Consider the following 17,373-nt stretch of genomic DNA (forward strand, 5'->3'; position numbering starts at 1 on the left):
TAAATCAGTGTTGTTTTTCTTATTTAAACTTAAGTTTTCCTTAAATCGTATCGTAATTTGTGTCACCTTACATCTTTTTACGAGGAACGTACTATATATAAGTATTCACTGCGGTGAATCAGGTAAGGTGCATGTCTAAAATACTAATTGTTAGTACAGGTTATGTTACTATCTAATTTGTGTAATGGTGTATTTGATCATATTCTCGATTCACAATCTTGAGAACCCTACAAAGAACAGGAGGAAGGTAATAACACGAGAACAAGCATATTCAATAATATTAATACCAGACTTATATACAAGGCTTGTGTCCTTTGTGTCGGTCTGGCTGCATCAAACTTCTACTTTTTATTATACTTTTAAATTTAAACTTTAATTTCTCCTTTTTTGTGTTATTACACTACTATTATTTATATTGCAATATTTTTTTTCAAAAATCTTAATCTACCTACATATAGCCAGATGGCACTCATTGACAGATTATAAACGATAATAATATAATAAATATAAAGTATAAACGACAATAGTTTTATTAATTTTTTATATGCATTACTATAACGTTTGATAAGTATCGTGAAAAGTGAAAACACATTGTGTTTTCATTGTTAAGTATGAAGTTAAAATATGTAAAATATGGGCTTTATGAACAGTGTTTTTAACTGTGAAAACTTCTTGGTGATGTTGCATTTATATGCATAAAAACTCGTCAATATATGTATCGTCATAATACTTTCAGAACCACCGACCAGGGTAAAGTTTCTCGATAAATTATAATTGGTTACAAGTTGCACAGTAAAACTGAGTACATTTTACTTGCAAACTAATTGGAAAATTTGTAACTGACTAATTACAATATTACAACAATTTAGAATTAAATTCTAAGTTTTAAGTTACTATGAAGTATTTTTAGACTAAATTCTTAAAAAAAAAAATGTATATATTTACACTATTATATATTTGTTTATATTACTATAAGTGAAATCGTAAAATTTTAAATTTAAATAATTTGTGAAAAAAATGTATTACTTATGATCCTCGAGGAAAGTAGCTAATTACTTAATAATTTAAATATAATAAAATTATTTAACTTCAATATAACTCTACTTACATATTATGTAGTAAAATTATTCAACCAATTATTTTTATTTTTTTTTAGATCTTATGTATTCCTGAAATATTGTAAATAGCTATATCCTTAATATATTTTGTGTTGTAATATACTAATGAATATGACATACTCGTAAACGATTTCGAAATATTAAAATATATAATAATCTTTAAAATTTACAAAATATACAAAATAAAAATGGCATATTTTTATTCTCTTATAAGTTCAACAGATTTGTATTTTACTTTGCTGTATTTTGGATTTACCAAAATAACTAAAAATGCTACAACATCCTAACTCATATTATAATAAATTAGTCAATTGATTCCAAATTTGATTTTTATAATATACTGAATTATACTTATTATATTCTTCAAATAATAGTTTTATACTGTAAGTATGTTTACTATATACAAACACATATAATTTCGTATTTAAAATATTTTTTATTGGTTAGATTCCAACAAACATAAATATTTTCATATAGATACATAATTTATTACATAAAAATATATTATGTAAGTTTTTATCGCTTAGCGTATACAACGTTCAAAGTTAAATAACTATTTGGCAATGAATAGTAATTATACATGTATTTTATATAATATATATCAAAGGTGGCCAAACTATGGCTCCCGTCATAAACTCATCTTGTCGTAAAATACAAACAATTTTTACGAAAAAAATAAATATTTTCATTATAAATTTATAAATTTATGTATTTAAAGAAGTATAATATCTTATTAAATTACAATTCATAGAAACAATTTACAAAGCAAATATAGTGTTTTTGATATAATATTTAATTATTTATTTTTATTTTTTATTGTTAATTTACCGAAAATACTATGTGAATAATAATAATGTTTATACAAATTTAAACAAAATAAATACCGTATATTGATATCAACATTAAATATCATCCCAGTCTTGCTGTGTGGTAGGTACACAAATATTATTCCTATAACAGTAAACCAGCAATTTTAATATAGCCAGTAAACTTATTTACACTATGAATAATATTATGTAAACATCATTCCTATTTATTCATTTATACACTTTTAGGTTATTATTTTGCAGAATTAACAGATATTTTAATAATAATATTGTAACGATACGTAGATTATTATTGTAGTACGTTTTGTTACCCGTTTACTAACTTTTTATAGATTTTTACTTACATGCGAGAGAAATTTTCGATGATATCTTTTTATATGATAATTATTATTTAACAAATGTATATGTATATACATAATAAGTAGTATATAATTGAGTTCAGTTCGTTAGTGTACTTGGTTCTCATAATCGAATAAATTAATAAATGTAATAAACCTTACACGTATGAGTAAATATACATTATGTTATTTGTTTAATATTATGTGTTTTGTGTATATATCAGGTGACTATATTGTTGTAGACATTTATTATTTCAAAAACTATCAAAGATTTATTAAATAATATTTTACATAATTTTAATAAAAATTGATTTACATAACCACATTAAAAAAAAAACTTATTTTATATACCCTTTTTTTATCGTTATCAAGGTTTTTTTCTTTTTTCAACGACCATTTACTTTTAATTCCTTACTCTAAATCAGAGTATTTTTCAAAATACTTATTTTGTTACTTAAAAGTTAAATTTTACACAAGTATTTTGAAGGATGTAAGTACATATTTAAAATTAAATAGTAAGCAGAGTCGAGTAAAAAGGGGTATCCCGTCAAAAGTGAGTCCAATACTCCGCTCTTCTAATCTTTAAATACTTATTTGATAACCAATGAATTACTCACTTAAAATTTGATTTTTACGTTTTAAATTTTACTTTAAGAAATAGTCTACTTAGTAAGATATTGTTAAATTTTGCTTTTTTCACTTTGATTCGAATAAGATTATGGTTATAACTTATATCCATGTACACAATTTATAATATGTACGTACTGATGAAATATTGACAATATATGTACATCTGTTTAATTGATTAGAACAAGGTATTTTATTTCTATTAGGATTCATTCAGATGAACAGTAATATCTATCGTACATCTGCTTACAGGGGTCTTATGATAATTATTAATTACATACGCAATAAATTATACTGTAGAGTAATCCATTTAAAAATAGTTTTGATATATTTTATGTAAGAAAATTTATAGATATGTATTATTGTATTATATTATATTGAAACATTTAAATAAGGAGTAATAATATTATTCGAAAATCAGTATAGAAGTTATATAGACTGAGATTGAGACTATATGTATAGCAGTATCATTGAAAATAATATTGTAAAATACGAGACAGTTAACAGGTTATAATATTATATAGTTAATTAATAAAATTGAAAATAATAAAAATATTACAAGAGTTTAAAGTTAATAATATGTATTTTAATCATTAATATTAAATATATATGATTAGTGATTACTTTATTCCTATCGTTTAACAAACTTCTTAAATCATAATAACGGAGAGAGATACAACGGTTCTATTAAATGAATAGAAGTTTCTGAGCATTGAATGAACTTTATTGTTTAAAACTTTTAATAATTAATAAAAGAGATATAAACAATATATTTTCATAAATTGATCAATAATGATTATGATAGATACGTGTAAGTAATAATTAGCAAAAATTAGAATGACATACTCATTTTTTTTTTATTAAAATTAAATAATTATGTATATATAAAAAAAAAAAAAATGTCAAATATTTACAATAGAATACTTTTTATTTATTTACCTATTTTTTAAGCGCATTGCTTGTGTTGAACGTAGGAAAAATAGATTTAAATATTTACCGCAGCAATAGGTAATGTTATGAGTATACCTTATAAAACAAGTTGATAAAACATTATTTTTAGCCTGTATTACTAAATACGGAGTGATTCATTACATACGACACTTATTATTTCAAAAAACTTTAATGCTTTTGAAAATATTTGTTTTATATAATTTTAAGTTATTATAGAACAATATTTTTGCTAAAACAATCATATTTTTTATAGTTTTTTTATCTTTATAATTTGTTTTAAGATTTTTTTACTTTGAATAACGCTATTTGTTTTTAATTTCATATTCCAGTTTATATTTCAGTTTTGACCAATTTTTTTATAATATTTTTTGTTTTATTAATATAACATTTTTATACTATTATTATTATTATTATTATTATTTTTTTTTAAATGTTTATTTATAGAATTATAAGGTATTGGATCAAGATAATCTTTGTTCACATAAAACTTTAATTAAAAGACGTATTTTTATAATTTACTTTAATATCACTTAACTTTTCTACTTTTCTTGTTTTTATTTTCAAAATCATCAATTTACTAGTTTTTTTTTTTTATATATATATATAATTCTGTATTATCCATGCAATCAAATACTGTTTACAAAATATATTATTGACAAAACCTTAAAATCTTTATAGTTTTGTGATGTAAATTAAGCGCACATCCAGGAAATTTTTCTGAGGTCGTGAAAATTCAAATACGTTCGACGTTAAAATTATAAAAGCCAATATATAATTATATATGCATAATGCATATGTGTGTATTGTGTAAAATACATTTAAATAACTAAGTGCGATTTGCAAGTCAAAATTCTTGGTAAAAATGTTTAAAAAAATTGTGTTTTATGTAAAAATTAATTTATTGTTTTAGATCTATGGTAGGGGGAGATATGGTCCCCTTATACTACACAAAGTTTGTTTTTTAGTAAATAATAAATTATTATAATTTCTTACTAATATTCTAAAAATTTGTATGTTTATGTATAAGGTTATCTGATTAATATTTTTTTTAAATTAAATTTTAAAGTAAAAGGTACAGGATATGGTATGTATGGTATGTAATATGTGTGACATTCGACAGACTTATCTCAAAATGATCAAAAATAATGATACAAATTAAAATTGAATTTATTGACATGTATAATAAATATTTTTCTAATGTTTGGGAGCTCTGATAATAATATTGGAACAAATGTTCAGTGTTTTGAACAATATAGAAAAACAACAAATAGTCATTCAACAGAAATCATTCTGTGTTGGCATTTTTCTCGATAAGCAAATAATATAAATGCTATTTTTTCATTATTATTATTTATCGGGCAATACATAGTATATTATTTTTAAACTACCTATATATCATAAATAACAGAAATTTAATAATAATAATATTATTATCACAATACTGTGAATACTGCTTTTAAATGGGAAATATTGATTTGCAATTCTTTATTTATATCAATTTAAAATGTAAAAAGTTTGAATGTTATTTTATTATAGTCTTTAAAGTTAAAATATCAATCATGTAAAATCATGAAAATTTGCTTATTTTTTTTAGTTAAAATTAATAAAATTTCAATATTTTACTAATAAAGCTTGAAAATTGAATACTCAGAGTTTCTTATAAGTATTTTTGCTGAAGCCCAAGTATCTTAAAAATATACAGGAACAATCTTTTTTATATAAATATCCAAAGTTCAATTTTCTATGAAATTAGATTTTTAATTGGAGACAAACGATTTTAGTTATTTCACTATGGAGAGTGCAATACAAAGAAGCATTAGGACTGAGATCGTTTTAGAGGCCTCAGGTTTATGTCTTGGATTTTAAAATTTTAAAAATAATGAACAACGGTCAAGTAAATAGTATTTTTAGAAATAACCACCATCCGTTAATTCTAGATTTATATAGTATAAACTATTCAGTTTTATTCATATCTGTGACTTGATTTAAATGAATTCATGAGTTATGAGATTTTTTTTTCTATTTATGTGGGTGTAACTAAATATTCGTTTTACATTCTTTGTCTAAGTGAAATTTATACGATGGCGTTGTTCATAATTTGAAATAACCCTCATTATTACTTTATTATAATATTGTACCGTTTGTATTCATAATATAAGATACCCATTATTGTATCCCGTTATGCACGCAGCCAACATTCGTTCATTCGTTCCGTTGTTCTAAATACACTTGTAATAGATACCTTGTATATGTACATATGTCGTGATCATAGATATAATATATATAGTTATTGTGCAGATGTGTTTGTTCTCAATGATTGGGTGTTTATTCTTTAAATATTATTGTATGCAACTGCTGCTAGTAGCAGTGTTATACTTAGATTCGTATCAAAAACCTGTCACGTGGGTCGGTTTTGTCCGAGCGAAATCCTATGTTACAACTCAGAAATGCTAGTGGTCACATATAGAACATAATACATAACATAATTTTATTTTTTTTATAGATATTGTTACTGTAGTAGCAATTTTTGTCGGACTAGGACATATTATATTATGAGGCGTGTAGAAAAGCTAAAAGAAAATGTTTTCAAAATTGTTTTTTTTTTCCTAATTTTAAATGGCCACATTCATTACAAGTCCTGTAAAAAAGTATTAAATTTAAATATAAAACAATTCTATAACTAGTTTAAACATTTATTATTTTTGATTATTGTGGTTAGTTTCAAAATCGCTTGTCATCTAATTATGTTTATTTCAAAACAAGCCATAATTAAACACTTGTTTTTTTTTTCGTGGTAAAATAATAAAATGTGTTGATAAAATAAAGAATCAAATAAAGTTTTAATTTATCTATCAAAAAATCAATTTTTTTCTTGTTAATAAAATGTTTCAATGTTTGTTTTACAATTCATCTATAACTCAAAGTTAATTTCAAAACCAAAAAAATGGTGATTTCAAAAACAGCCATATGCAAAATGTTTAACAAAACCATTAATCTTTATTACTCTTCTAATATTTCTATATAGTAAATATATATAACCAATGTGTATTAAACTTTGATATATATCATGAAATCGTAGAGTTAAATCTTACCTCATTTTAATTTTTTGTTAGTTCTGAACATTTTCAAAAAATTTGTTTTAGTTGATTTTGAAATTACATGCTTAATTTAATGATGATCAAAAAAAAAAAAAAATAAAAAAAAAAATAGAGCTATTTTATTATAATGATTTACATTTGAATCGTATTTAAACTGAAAATTGTAACACACGACCACGCGATTTTATTATGTTTAATAGCAATTTGTCGTTTATATCCAACGTTTCATTGATTTTTGAGTTTTGAAAAATGTTGAAATAAATATGAAAATTATGACGCTGTATGGTTCTACATTCGTTTCTGTATAATATTTAATAATGTTGTCCAACGATATATTTTTGATTTTGATATAATTGTAATTTTTCGATATTGATATAATTTAAAATAAGTGCGCCAGAACCTAAAAATAAATAAATATTGTATGTGTAGGAAATTAATTAGTTATTTAAGCGTATTAAATTCATATTATATGTAAATGATATATAATAAATTATTAAGTATATCGTATATTATTATTATGATTCAATAATGTTATTAAAATTATAAATATATATTAGATTTAGTTAATGTATTTTATTATTTTACAAGCATTTATTACTGAAATATAAATTAAATTTTACACGATAATTTAGATAGAGTTTGTAGAAAATTTGATATTAAAGTGTTCGATATATTTGCGGGTTTTTTTCTTGAACATTGCTGAAAATGTAATTTAATATTAAACATATTTATTGTATAACCATCAGAACATTTTTATTTTTAAATAAAATATTTGACTTTTAAGTTAGATCATGGTTAGTCATAATTTTTTTATTTTATCACATAGTATAATAATATCACAAGAGAAAACAACGTTATGATTTGATGTTTATCATCACGAATCACGAACGAAAAAAAATATTTTTTTTATTAAAAGTTAAAACAAAAATATATATACGTGTATATTAATTTTCACCAAGTATGAAAAAGTTATTAACTATATAATTTTGTAGATTTTATACTTAAATAATTTACAGGCATGGTTAAAAAATTTTTTTTTTCGTTTGCGTATGTTTTCTTAATTATAATTATTTGAAGTTTAATTTAATTTTCGAAATGTACAACCGTTTGTCATCTGTTCAAATACATGATTTGTTAATATAATAAAATATCAATAGTTTTTTTTTTCATAAGTTTTTTATAATAAATAGATTTTAGGAATCCGTAGTTATCAATTTTTAGCGACTTGAACACGTAATTTATACGCGCAGACCAATTAGTTCATAATTTAAAACTATTATTTTTTTGAGACCCAACTCGTGGATGCGACCGAAATATGTATCCACTTGTAAGAAAAAATAACAATTCAATAAAAAAGGTGTGCATAAATACTATTTTTGCAAGAATTCAATTTGGTCTTAAAATCGCATTGATTATGATATATTTAAAAGAAAAAAAAAACTAGAAGAGCGCGAACGCTCTCTGCGCTCTGCCAATCCCCAGTGACGCAGACAATTCGCGAATTTTTTTCCCTTACACACGTCATGTAACGCGTACTCACCGAGAGAAAACAGCGGTGTTATATTATATTATATTATATTACATTATATTGTACACGCACTCGGGGAAATGTATGGTAGCTGAGTCTCATTTTTCGAGCAAAAAAAAAAAAAAGAAGAAGTTTACATAGGTACTTAATATAAATATATAATACAATATACTCGTGCGAGCACTCGAGGGGGTGTCAGAAGTAGTCTTAGTACACATACATACCTACACATATTATATTATGTACATATACGAATATCATGGAAACACTTTGTTCTCAGCCCTATCATCAGGTATTAAATTATTTATTTTTTTATAAACGATTCCTGTAAATCAAATGTTGTCATTCCTTACTGGAAATAAATACATGCATATAATTATACAAGGTCAGAATTGTTTATAATAATAAAAATGTTTTATTCATATCAGTTGTATAAAGTTAACTGTTAACTAATCTTTTTTAACTCAGATAAATATTTAAAGTCTTAGGAAACCAATAGTTTTAGTTAATATTTGGTTTTTAGGATTATATAAATAGTAAATAGACAGTTAAAAATAATATAAATAATAAACAATATTGAACGTAGGCTGTACATTATTACTATATATAACACTTTATAATATTAAATGTATTGTTTTTAAAACCGGACATTCATGGTGGAATACTGTATTATTTGTTTATTAGACCACCGTGATTTTCGCAAATGAAAAAATTGCAGGAAGGACATCTTTTTTTTCAACAAAGAATTACAATTTGCGAGAAATTGCTTATTATTCAGAAATAGTCATTGCTCATTTTAATTGATTTTGTATACATTTAAACAGATGAAGAAAAAGAGAGTTAACAAAGAATAAAGAACAAAGATATCGTATATGAACATGATCGATTATGAATATTATGATATAACAACGAAATCACGTCTTAACTGAATAGGTAGGTATTATAATAAGTACCTATGACTTCAGTATTACCTTCGAAGTAGGCGTTTATTAGACGTACATTTTAATGACGGTGAATATTTGTTTAAAAATTAAACTGTTCAAAAGCATTCATTAGAGAGGGTATGCGATTTTCTGTTTTTTAAAATTTGCAAGTCACTATTTAATTCCCAAAATCTATTTTTAAAATTCACCCAGAGAATTTAAATTTGGTATTGGCAAACTATTTTTGCCATTGTTTTTCATATTGTTTCTATTGATATTATTATAATATTGGTTGTCCTTGATTTTGCTGACAGTTTAATTTTAAGAAAATAAAAATAATAACATTTTTTAATAGCGGATATGATAAATATTTATTACGTAACTATGTATTAAAAAAGTTACAACAAATTTTATACTCCTAAGCAAAAAGCAAAAATTGTGAGTATACCGGTATAATCGTGAAACTGCCGACTTAACAATAATTCGTAGGTTATCAGTGTTATCACTCATGTCAGTCAAAATTATGTATCTAATTTAATTAATTTAAGCTAATTAGTCATAGGCGGAAAATTAAACAGGTACGATCGAATGTGGACGTTGTCGGATTTAATTCGCTTAGTTTACATAGCGTGAATGGTTTAATCTAGAATTGGGATTTGTTTATTTAATTTTATGCGTAAGAACAGTGTATTTATGATTTTATTTATGTTTCTAGTATTTATATTCATTGTCACCACCCATTTATTTTTAAATAGTAAAACTGATAAATCATTTTTTTTAAGGATATTATACTGTAAATTATTCAAGTTTTCATATTTTGTCCTATGTAAATAATACTTATTTACATATGAATAAATTAAAAATATATTTTTTATATTTTATTTTTAATTTCTTAAGTAACCCAATGATGGGATAATATTTCACGTCTGATAACTATTAGTTACAATTTTATTTTATTTTTTTATAACATGCTCATCAAAATAGTATTAGTACTCAAAATGGACTAGACACATTGGAACAGCGTTTCGGTTCCTGTAATACTAATTTTAGTGTCAGTTCCAGTTAGTTAGATTTTAAGTGTTTTAGATCAGAAAAAATATCAAGTAAATATAAAAAAAAAAAAAATTAAGAATATTGTTTTTCAGTGAGCCGTTTCCGACGGTAAACAATAAAGAGGATAAACATTATTTATTATTCTATTTATAGAAAATTTAATTCCCAAAAATGCAAGTTCTTACACAATAATTAAACTACAACTTTTAGCCGTAGTACTATCGATAACGAATTCTGAGAACTCTTTCAATCAACTATCTGTATCTGTATAATACGTATATTTAATAATTTTTGTTGTAAAAGCTAATAATTAAAAAAAACAATTTTACTATAGGTATTATAGGCATATCCATGTATGGTATTTTAATTTTATGAGCGTTCCAGTTTGTAAAATTTTCAGTTTTTAGCATTAGGTAGTACTTCAAAACAATATTTTACTTTTATTTTTTACAAATTAATAAATAATGAAATAAATATGTATTTTATGTATGGTTTTAATAAATTCCAATTGGTTAAACATTTTGAATTGTTTTTATCCGTTCATTTTTAATAAAAATGTGTATCATAAATTGGCTTCTTTTTTTTTTTTAATTTTTATGAAAAGTTTTCAATTTTTCTTTAATATTTTTGTATAATAAATTATATCTATACTTTTTAATTATAAGTAATTAAATTTTTTTTTCAGGAAAAATGTGTGTGGAACGTAAAGAACAGGCCTTTGGTATTTCTGTTGATTTTACTTTTGGTCGTATCAGTAATTGGAGCATTGGTTTACTTCACCACAGATATATTCAATAAGCCTCAAGAAATAAAATACAAATCATTAGAATTTAAAAAACTTCTTAGCGGCGACTACGAACCTAATGTTTTCAACGGGACATGGGTCCAAGGTGAATAGTTATAATTTATCATATTATACGCGTAAACATATTATATATACTGGTGTGATGTTCTGCCAATAATTTCACCAACTCCACCGAAAAAATATCAAACTTTTAAATACATTTTTGTAGTTAAAATTTTACATTTCCCCTATTTATTTTTGCTTAATTTATTGCTATATTATGAAGTTCCGTCTGTGTACGAATGTTTCTCTGCTCAAAACTCCTAACTGCTCTAACAAGTCTAACTTAATTCATTGCTTATGCTTATAGAAAAGATGTTTACAATTGTGTAATACATATGCGTTTATTGGAATAAAAAAAATAATAATAAATATTTACATTACAATGCAAATCTTGATTACATACAACTTGTATTTAACTAAATACAGGTGGTGAAATATTGATGAAAGACGCCAATGGAGATATTGTACTATTCAATGTGAAGAATTTAAACACGACAATAATAGCAAACGCTTCCAAAAAAGTTGGTATTTTCAAATATTTTGTTATATGTTATATTATAATTAGAACAAATTTATCGTATAGCATGTTACGTATAATCCTCTATACTATAAATTATTTAAAATTGTTTTTTTTTTTTAAAATTTTATTTTTTAGAATGTTGACAAAAGCTTTCAATACGATCTTTCTGCCGACAAGCAATTCCTGCTTTTGGCTTATCACCACAAAAAAGTACGTAACTGTAAATTATAACTATAATCCAACCTAAATTAACCGATTAAATATAAAATGTTTAATATTATTATGTGAAATATTATTTTACAAGTGTACAGACATTCATTTACGGCTTTCTATGATATAATCGACGTTAAGACAGGGTGAGTATCTATATTTATACTTGATTATATAATATTTTTTTAAACTGTTTTAAAAATTATTTTGAATATAATATTATAATAGACGTCTACAACTATTTTATATCAATTCTAATATTCGGTGTATAAAAATTCCTTATAAGTTATAAGTTAAATGTTTCTAAGTAAATCTATGGTAAATTCCTCGTTATTTGTATTTATAAATGCCAAATAGTTACAATGAAGTATATTAATAAAATATATTATTGATTTAAATTTCATCATTATTTTAAATATTTATTTATATTAAATTTCTGGGTACTCCCGTCACACACTCTACCTAATTACAGTAGGTACCATATTCATATGGATAATGAGTATAACCATAATTTTTAAATATTATATTATAATTTAAAATAATATAATTCTGAAACTATACTGTTTATTTTTATTTGTTGTACATTTAGACATTTATTATGAACGTTGAAATATCGTACGAATACTACGAACGCACACCGTCACACATTTAATTGTTTATCACAACTTCGTGCACAAATTGTAACTTGTTTTTATTCATTGCGAATTATTCAGTTGCTTCATAATAATCTTTTTTTTATCTATTCTATTGGTGTAAGATTAGCAATGACTTATTTTATACTATATTATATATTTATAAAAGTTAAAAGTTGTAGTCTTGTATTCTTATTAGTAAAAATATTCAAATCAAAAATGAAATATCATATTTACAACACTTATTTAATATACTATATATTTATATTATTAATTAGGTAATATATTAATCTATGGTTTATAATAATGTCGTTTTAAAATTTTTTGAAATGTTTAACTTATCTATAAAATAATGATCGTGTATTATTTTATAGATTTGAATTTGATATTTATTATAAATTGATCAATTTATTATTTAATTAAATTAGCGCTATGTATGTGATAGAGGTATGTTAATTATATGTATGAATTCAGAAAACAGATTAAGAGGAGTAGGTTCATTAGTAAATAAAATGTCAAGTTAATTAACAAAATACTACTTGGACAATGGACACATCTAAAAATATTTTGTATTCTATTGATTGATTTTAATATTTTTTTCCATTTGCAAATATACTGTATACTAATAATGATATTTATGATTGTGATTATTTTTCGCATAGAGAACAATTCACGTTGCAAAGCCAAAATTCTGCTAACCCCTGGGATTTACAAATAGCCAAGTGGTCACCCGTCGGTCACAGTTTAGCAATTGTGCATCATAACAATATATATTACATACAAGACATTAATAATCTGACCAACACTGTACAATTGACATTCACGGGTGGCTCAGAATTGTATAATGGCATTCCTGACTGGGTATACGAGGGTAAGTACATTATTAACTTGTATTTTATAAAGACACATTATTTTGGTTATTTACTAGTTGTGAACAAATTGTTTAGACTAATATTATTACATAATAATTGCGGACATGAGTTTCGTTACCAATCAAAAATCAAAATACTAATAAGTAATAACATACAGTAAGTTAATAAAAACCGAACTTTAGGACTGAATCATAAAGACACTAAGAACTTAATTTTATTTATTTAAAGTACAAATTGTATAAGTCAATTAAAAAAAAAAAAATGCAAATAGTAAAATTTATAATATATTATACTAATGTCAAGTTGTCAATGCATTTTAAAATCAATAAAAAATGTTTATAAATTCTTTACTTTTTAAAGACTTAAGACAAGCTACTGAAAAAATTAGTAGGTGGGGATAAAAGTATTTGTTTTGCAAAAGAGCAATAGCTCTTTTTTAAAATATATTGTTATCAAACGTTTTGTAGCAAACTTTTATCTTGAAACAGCCTGCATAAATAATAATCTATTAATTTCACCAACTGGCTATTGCAAATTTTGGTTGTTGATAAATGCCTTCTTTTCGATAGCTTTTATGCTCGTTTTAAATTTCACATAGCAGTATAATAAATTTACAAATTATCAAATATCCGCATTCGTTATATCAAAGTTAATGATTGAACATTTGTCCGCAATTAGTACGTTTATATTTGTGTCCGTAATTCATATGTTACATTTAATAAATTTCGTTCACAACTTGCGTGTTATTTATTACTTTGTCTGTAATTATGAAACACCGATTATCTATAGCTAATAGCTATAATCATATTTTGAAAAATAAAAAGATTATGAGTCTTTCCTAATGATTATGAGGACACCTAAAAAACTAAACATTAAATTTTATGTTCATAAAAAATGTATATATAAATTACGATGTGGGACTTTAACGGTTACAAAAGTAGCAGTTGCTTATCAAATTACTCGTTTAAGATTTTAAATTTAAAAAAAAAAAAAAGAAAATTTACAATGGCCGTTAGATTGGTAATTGTCTTTGACGTTATGCTGATTTTTTCGATTACTCATAAAATCATAACTTATTTAATAATATATGTACAAATATGAAACCTACATTAATTTTCATACTTAAATCATTTTCAAATTTCATTGAACGTATTTTTAAACAAAAATGATTTATTTTTTGTGCTATGTTGCTCCTTTAATATATTCCACTATATTTTTAATTAGCACCTTTATTGATATAATCTGTTTCGTAGTGATAATATGATATTCCGGGAAAATGTGAAGAAATATAATTTCCTCGTTTTATTACTAAATCACCTAAAATACCGCACTGGATATGACACTGAGTGCGTCACTGTAATGGATATTTTTAATTTTAATCTAATAATGAATCATTACATACAAAAAATGATTCTGAGCTGAGACTTCAACTTGTTTTATAGCTTAAGTATAAATTTATATTGTTATGACAATAACTTATTTTTCCATCAGGGAGACGTTATATAGTATAGATAAGCTGTATCTTAAAATTAATCTAAGTATTTTGAAAATGTTATTGGGTGTAGTAAATTATAATAATAAGAATATAAAATATATGCATTCTATGTCTCTACAAATATTTTTGAATCACTACAAAATAATTAAAATCATTACTTTTTGTTTAAATATTTAATATTGTCAAAATTATAACAAATAGTTGTACCTACTTATATATTTTTATATTTTAGTATTTCAGTAAAAACAATTTCCATTAACCTAATAATTTATTTTCAAGTCTCAACATAAATAATTTTAAATCGTTTTGAATGTTCGTTATTTTAATTAATTTTGTCAAACCCTTAAAAAAAAAAAAAAAAAATGATGCCTATGTCTTTAAAATATTTTTGAACTACTATGAAACAATAAGTATGGAATTTCATTTTAAATTTTCAAGCTTTTCGCCAAACATAAATATTTTGTTTTCAATTTAAAAGTTTATAAATAAATCAAAGAAAATTTGAATGTTTTAAAAATTATATCATGTAGAGAAAATGATAATATAAATGTTCGGTGAGCAATGTCGAGTGACAAGTATACCTATCTATAATTATTCATTTTTAAATTAGAACAGTTTGACAAAATAGATTTGTTGAAAATTTGTCCTTTTATTTTCTTCCTAATTGTTAAAAAAAGTACTAAGAAATTTTACTTTTATCCTCTAAAGTATCAGCCAAAGTCACTTTCCTATCAGAAAAATAATATTGAAGTAGACGATTGAACCATTATATCTATAGTAAAATATATCTCCAGACACAAATATAAAAATAAAAAACACATATTATTTTAAATCAATAAATTCATCGCTTTGCTCAGATTCTAAAATATACGTTTCCTCGAAATACTGTAATTATGTATAAAAACAATTTATATTTTCGAGTCAGAATTTCATCATGCGGTCAGACAGTCGACTATACAGTACATTATTCGACTACAGCTGCAATTTCCTACAGCTAAATTTAACTCTTGTGTTAACCACGATAGTAATGTGCGATAATATTTCAGTAGTATGATATCTTACAGGTTTTTCGTACGTATAATATATTACGCGGTCGAGGATGTGCTGTATAGTGTACAGTAATTTGTGTAATAAATATGGTCTTATAGGTATACTTACTATGTTAAAATTAAAAATCGTGTTCCTATGGTATAACTATGTATATTATTATTATCCAAACGCGTATTATGCACCGACATAATTAAAATACTGAGTGTTCCATAGTGAATATGTCCTAATTTAAAAATTTTATTTTGAATTAAGTATTATTAAATTTACGAAATTGAAGCAGGTGTCACATAATACTGTAGATTACGAAGCTTTTATTCTACAAATATTCAAAAATGCCTTCTTTTACTGATATGAGATCACAACAATAACGAAATATCCCACATTTGATTGTTTTTCTCAGTCGACAACTTTTTTGAAACCAGGTTTTTCTTTGTAGAACACCATATTGTATATTATGCATTATGATTATACGTTGAAGTCATATTTTCTGCATAAATCATATACAATGTGTGAATAATCGCGTTTGTTATTACTTTGTTTGCAGAGGAGATACTTGGTTCGAACGATGCCACGTGGTTTTCGAAGCAAGGGACCCGGGTGGCGTACGCGGCGTATAACGACTCGTTAGTGCCCACAATGTTAATACCTGTGTACGGTGTTCCGGGCAACTTGGCTTACCAGTACCCGAATATTGTCAGTATTCATTACCCAAAGGTGAGGCATCGGTTTTTTTTACATATTATTTACATACTATCATCATGTTTGATTTTCAATTATAATAGTTATTTTTTCAAAAAACACCTCTGATGTTTTTTTCTTATTTAAAGGTTGGTGTGCCTAACCCGACGGTAGAGTTATTCGTGCAACGTCTGGACGTGATTGATGAAAAACCAGAACCAATACCCATCGAGCCACCAAAAGAATTGACGTAAGTATTTAATCCAAGTATAATATAATATTATACAAGGCATGTATTTTACACATGTCATATAGATAAGCAGTGGCATAACTTTCAAGGTGATATACAATATATACTATATAGCTATTAGCAAGTGATTTAGTATCTAATGGCTCTTTCTACTGTTTCTAAAACAAAACTTTGCAAAAACCACCTTGTGCTACAAGTGGTAATTTTTTCATGATATTCCTAAGTATACAAAAAATATAGTTGTTTTTAATTTAACAAAAAACTTTTTATCAAATACATGATATTGTACGTTATATATCATTTAAATATTACAATATAATTCATAATAATTTTAGATAAAGTTGTATAATACGATA

General features: G+C 24.0%; 1 protein-coding gene across 3 annotated transcripts in view; it reads left to right on the plus strand.

Moving 5' to 3' along the window:
• The window catches only part of LOC112591457 (venom dipeptidyl peptidase 4), a 50,746-nt gene that overhangs the window by 20,656 nt on the left and 12,717 nt on the right, over nucleotides 1-17,373 (plus strand). For all 3 annotated transcript variants that reach the window (XM_025335286.1, XM_025335287.1, XM_025335285.1), the window contains exons 2-8: nucleotides 11,149-11,353; nucleotides 11,737-11,831; nucleotides 11,966-12,040; nucleotides 12,134-12,186; nucleotides 13,335-13,543; nucleotides 16,634-16,803; nucleotides 16,917-17,017. In XM_025335286.1, the coding sequence (XP_025191071.1) occupies nucleotides 11,149-11,353; nucleotides 11,737-11,831; nucleotides 11,966-12,040; nucleotides 12,134-12,186; nucleotides 13,335-13,543; nucleotides 16,634-16,803; nucleotides 16,917-17,017 (908 nt within the window). The remainder of the gene's footprint in view (nucleotides 1-11,148; nucleotides 11,354-11,736; nucleotides 11,832-11,965; nucleotides 12,041-12,133; nucleotides 12,187-13,334; nucleotides 13,544-16,633; nucleotides 16,804-16,916; nucleotides 17,018-17,373) is intronic.

The sequence above is a fragment of the Melanaphis sacchari genome, unplaced genomic scaffold, assembly GCF_002803265.2.
Source record: "Melanaphis sacchari strain LSU unplaced genomic scaffold, SCAv2.0 Contig134_pilon_pilon, whole genome shotgun sequence".
In the NCBI taxonomy this organism is placed as follows: domain Eukaryota; kingdom Metazoa; phylum Arthropoda; class Insecta; order Hemiptera; family Aphididae; genus Melanaphis; species Melanaphis sacchari.